The sequence below is a fragment of the Gekko japonicus genome, unplaced genomic scaffold (genome assembly GCF_001447785.1).
Source record: "Gekko japonicus isolate JY-2015 unplaced genomic scaffold, Gekko_japonicus_V1.1 scaffold3326, whole genome shotgun sequence".
In the NCBI taxonomy this organism is placed as follows: domain Eukaryota; kingdom Metazoa; phylum Chordata; class Lepidosauria; order Squamata; family Gekkonidae; genus Gekko; species Gekko japonicus.
In genome coordinates, this window is record NW_015172649.1 from 98,829 (window position 1) to 102,560 (window position 3,732).

Below are 3,732 nucleotides of genomic sequence, written 5' to 3' on the forward strand. Positions count from 1 at the left end.
AAGAGTGAGGGAACAGGGTAGGTTTAGCTTGAAAAATGGGAGAGACCAGATAGAGAACACAACACTCTGCGTCACACAGTGGCCAAAACCCAGGTGCCATCAGGAGGTCCATCAGCAGGGCCAGAATTCCGGAAGCCCCTCCCATTATGGCCCCCCCCAAGCACCAAGAATACAGAACATCACTGACCCAGACGAAGTCTTCCCCTTAATGCTCCCTCTAAGTTGTGGAGTCCTGTGAGCAAAAATTCACTTTGTGAGCTACTGGCATTAAAGCTGTGAGTGAGCAAGAGCGACTCATGGACTTCTGGGGTGGGAAATTCCTGGAGATTTGGAGTAGAGTCAGGGGAAGGTGGCAACATCTGGGGAAGGCCTCGGCCTCTGTGCCCTGTTGTTAGCCTTCCAGAGTAACTAGTTGGCCACCGTGTGAAGCAGGATGCTGAGCTAGACGGACGGCTGGTCTGATCCAGCAGAGACCTTCTGATGATCATACGTGGGCACGATCCCTCCACATGTTGACTGAACACGGGGAGAGGGAGAATGGGGCCACCAGCCTGTGCACAGAGTCCACATCTAGGGTCCCTCCCTGTGGAAGGTGCTGTTTTCGGAACATTGCCGGTAACAAGGAGGGAGTATATGCCTGGGCACCACCTCTGTGTGGGGGACCCTGTGCTCACGAACAGCCAATCACGCAGAGGCGGGGGGGTGGCCAGCGTGCTCACTTCCCTTCTTTGTATATCCTGTCACCAACTGGAGGAATCATGCGTACAGTTTGTGTTGGGATGGGGGTCAGCGGGGGTCATTTCCTGCAGGAGCGCACAGGAGCGGAGCTCCGGCAGTAGTGAGCCCAGGGGGCGGGCACACGCAACAAGCCCGCCCCCTGCTCCCAGCAGCCCTCAGTCAGAGCAAGAAGCAGCCAGGTAAGTTGCAGAGCTCCCCCTGGCCCCCCGGTCCAAAACAGTCCAGTGGCACCTTTAAGGCCAAGTTTTATTCAGGTACAAGCTCTCCCTCCTCTGCGAGGACAGATCTGCACGTCCCCCCCCCACCAATAGCTAGCAATTCAAAACAGTCCAGTGGAGCCTGAGCAGTGGGTGTTGCCTTCTGACACACTTATGCTAATGAGCTCCTGCACCTCTTTTTCTACGAAAGGACCCCTGGGGGTCAGTAATACTTTGTCAAGCTCTGGTCCCTCTGCCCCCACATGTGGGCTTCATTTGTGGCAAGCCGCCGATGCTCTTACCAGTATAAGGCAGCTTGGGAGAGAGAAATGCCAGAATGAAGGACAGAAAATCCATTTGTCCCTTCTGCTATCAAAATCACTGGGCTTAACGCTGCACGGGACCAGGTCAAAATATTTCACAGGTCTGCACGTCTACGCAGACCTATGAGTTATTTCTGGCAGACTGAAAGCCAGGAGCAGAAAAACAAATAAAAACAACTTTTTTCCACTTTAACAACTAATCTCCCTTGCCTAGTCACCTGCAGCTTATTCTTTAGTCGCCACAGATGTCTTGATAACTACAAACCTCATTTGCGCAGTCCAAATGTAAGCACCCACATTAAAACCTGTGGAATACAGGGATGTGCAATATCCCCTCCCCCTTTTTTCCCATTTCAGAACCTCCACTGGGTTTTTGTGGTATCCATTATCATTAGCTTTCAGAATTAACGTTTTCCCTCAATGGAAAAGCCTTTCTCTTTATTCCTTGTCTCTTGCCTGCCCCTGACTCTCTTCCCCTTCTCTGGAACCTCTTCTCTTGTGAGATTGGTCAAGATGGGTAGCCATGTTTGTCTGTAGCAATAGAAAAGAGTAAGAGTCCAGTGGCACCTTAAAGACTAGCAACATTTGTGGTAGATGAGCTTTCGTGAGTCACTGCTCACTTCCTCAGATAACCGGTATCTGAAGAAGTGAGCAGTGACTCATGAAAGCTCACACCCAACCATAAATTTTGTTAAGGTGCTACTGGACTCTTACTCTTTTCTTGTGAGATGATAAATCTGTTTGGCTTTGCTGATTGGAAAGCTTTTATGTCAGTTCCTTATCTCCTGCTTTCTCTCTCTGACATCTTTGAATCCTCTAACCAGAGTGCCAAGCACCACGAAAAATGAACTGAACTAATGAATGAGGCTTTTCCAGTTTGTTCGTTAGGAAATGAATGCACATCTTCACCATTGCAAACAAGTGAGAGGATGCATCTCTAACTAACACTGTCCTGCTATTCCAAATGTCAGAATAAATACTGTTTCTGTCCGCTGTGCGTCCTCTCATGTTTGACAAGGTGCGCAGTCTGACGGAAGCTCTTCCCACAGGCTGAACAGGTATAGGGCTTCTCTCCCGTGTGGATTCTCTGATGTCTGACAAGGTGTGACAGGCAGCTGAAGGTGTAATTGCAATCCAAGCATTTGTGTGGCTTCTTCCCCATACTACTTCTCTTGCGGCTATTACGTTTGAGAGAATGTCTCTTCTCACACTTAAAGCATTTATACACCTTCTCTCCTGCAGGTGTGGTCTCAAGTCTTCTATAGTTTGCCACCGGGCCCAGATTCCGCCCACAATCTGAACAGGAAAGCGGCTTCACTTCCGGATGGTGGTTTCTCTGATGTCTATGAAGGCTTGACAGGTGAATAAATGTTTTCCCACAAATGGTGCATATATTCTTTTGCGTCTCTTCATGTGCCACTTGTGGGACAGAGATCTCGAAGATGCCACCATTCTGGCCAGTGACGGACCTTTGTTTCCGATTCTCTGTTTGGCTTCTTCCGCCCCCTTTCTGTCTTTCTCGGTTTCTGGGGGTGCCTTCTGCCTTCAGGGGCATCCAAAGGGGGTCCCCATCATTCTCAATCACCCATCCATCACCTGCTGTAACAAACAGATAAATTTAGTGAGAGAGCAAAGGAGAACGAAGAGATGTGACACAAGGGCGATCTTGGGCCAGTTACGCTTACTCTTTCTGTCTAGCCCACCTAACAGGGTTGTTGTGAAGATAAGATGGGGGAGGAGAGAACCCTGTGCTCATTGGAGGGAGGGAGGGATAACAATGTAATTTTGTTGTTGTTCTGTCCCACAGTCGAGTCCGCCTTTTCGCGACCCCATGGACCACATCACACCAGCCAGTTTGGTGTAGTGGTTAAGTGCGCGGACTCTAATCTGGGAGAACCGGGTTTGATTCCCCACTCCTCCACTTGCACCTGGCTGGATGACCTTGGGCAAGCCGTAACTCTGATAAGAGCTGTTCTTGAAAAAGAGCAGTTTGTGTCAGAGTTCTCTCAGCCCCACCTACCTCACAGGGTGTCTGTTGTGGGGAGGGAAAGGGAAAGGAGTTTGTAAGCTGCTCTGAGACACCTTTGGGTAGTGAAGGGCGGGGTATAAATCCAATCTCTTCTTCTTCTTCTTCTCTGTTGGACTGGATGGGCCATTGGTCTGATCCAACATGGCTTCTCTTATGTTTTAATCATACCATAGAGTTCTCTGTAGTCTGGAGCTCAACTGTAATTCTGAGAGATCTCCAGGCCCCTCCTGGAGGTTGGCAAGCCTAATGCACAAATCCAGCCCCCACATAAACAGACTAAATGGATGCCATTTTGAAATAAGCACTTCCTGCCTGTCTCATCAAGCAAACCCCCCCGTCCTTTTCCTACAGCGGAGCATGCCATAGACCCTTCCTGCTCAGTGGCAGAGTTTAATTTACAGGAAGGGAATTGAAAACAAATCAGCCAATATCATAATGTCCCTGT

General features: G+C 49.4%; 1 protein-coding gene across 1 annotated transcript in view; it reads right to left on the reverse strand.

The window, feature by feature from the left end:
* Positions 1-2,225: 2,225 nt before the first annotated feature.
* The window catches only part of LOC107119260 (zinc finger and SCAN domain-containing protein 20-like), an 8,987-nt gene continuing 7,480 nt past the window's right edge, over positions 2,226-3,732 (reverse strand). Inside the window, exon 5 of the mRNA XM_015421726.1 lies at positions 2,226-2,857. Within this exon, the coding sequence (XP_015277212.1) occupies positions 2,226-2,857 (632 nt within the window). The remainder of the gene's footprint in view (positions 2,858-3,732) is intronic.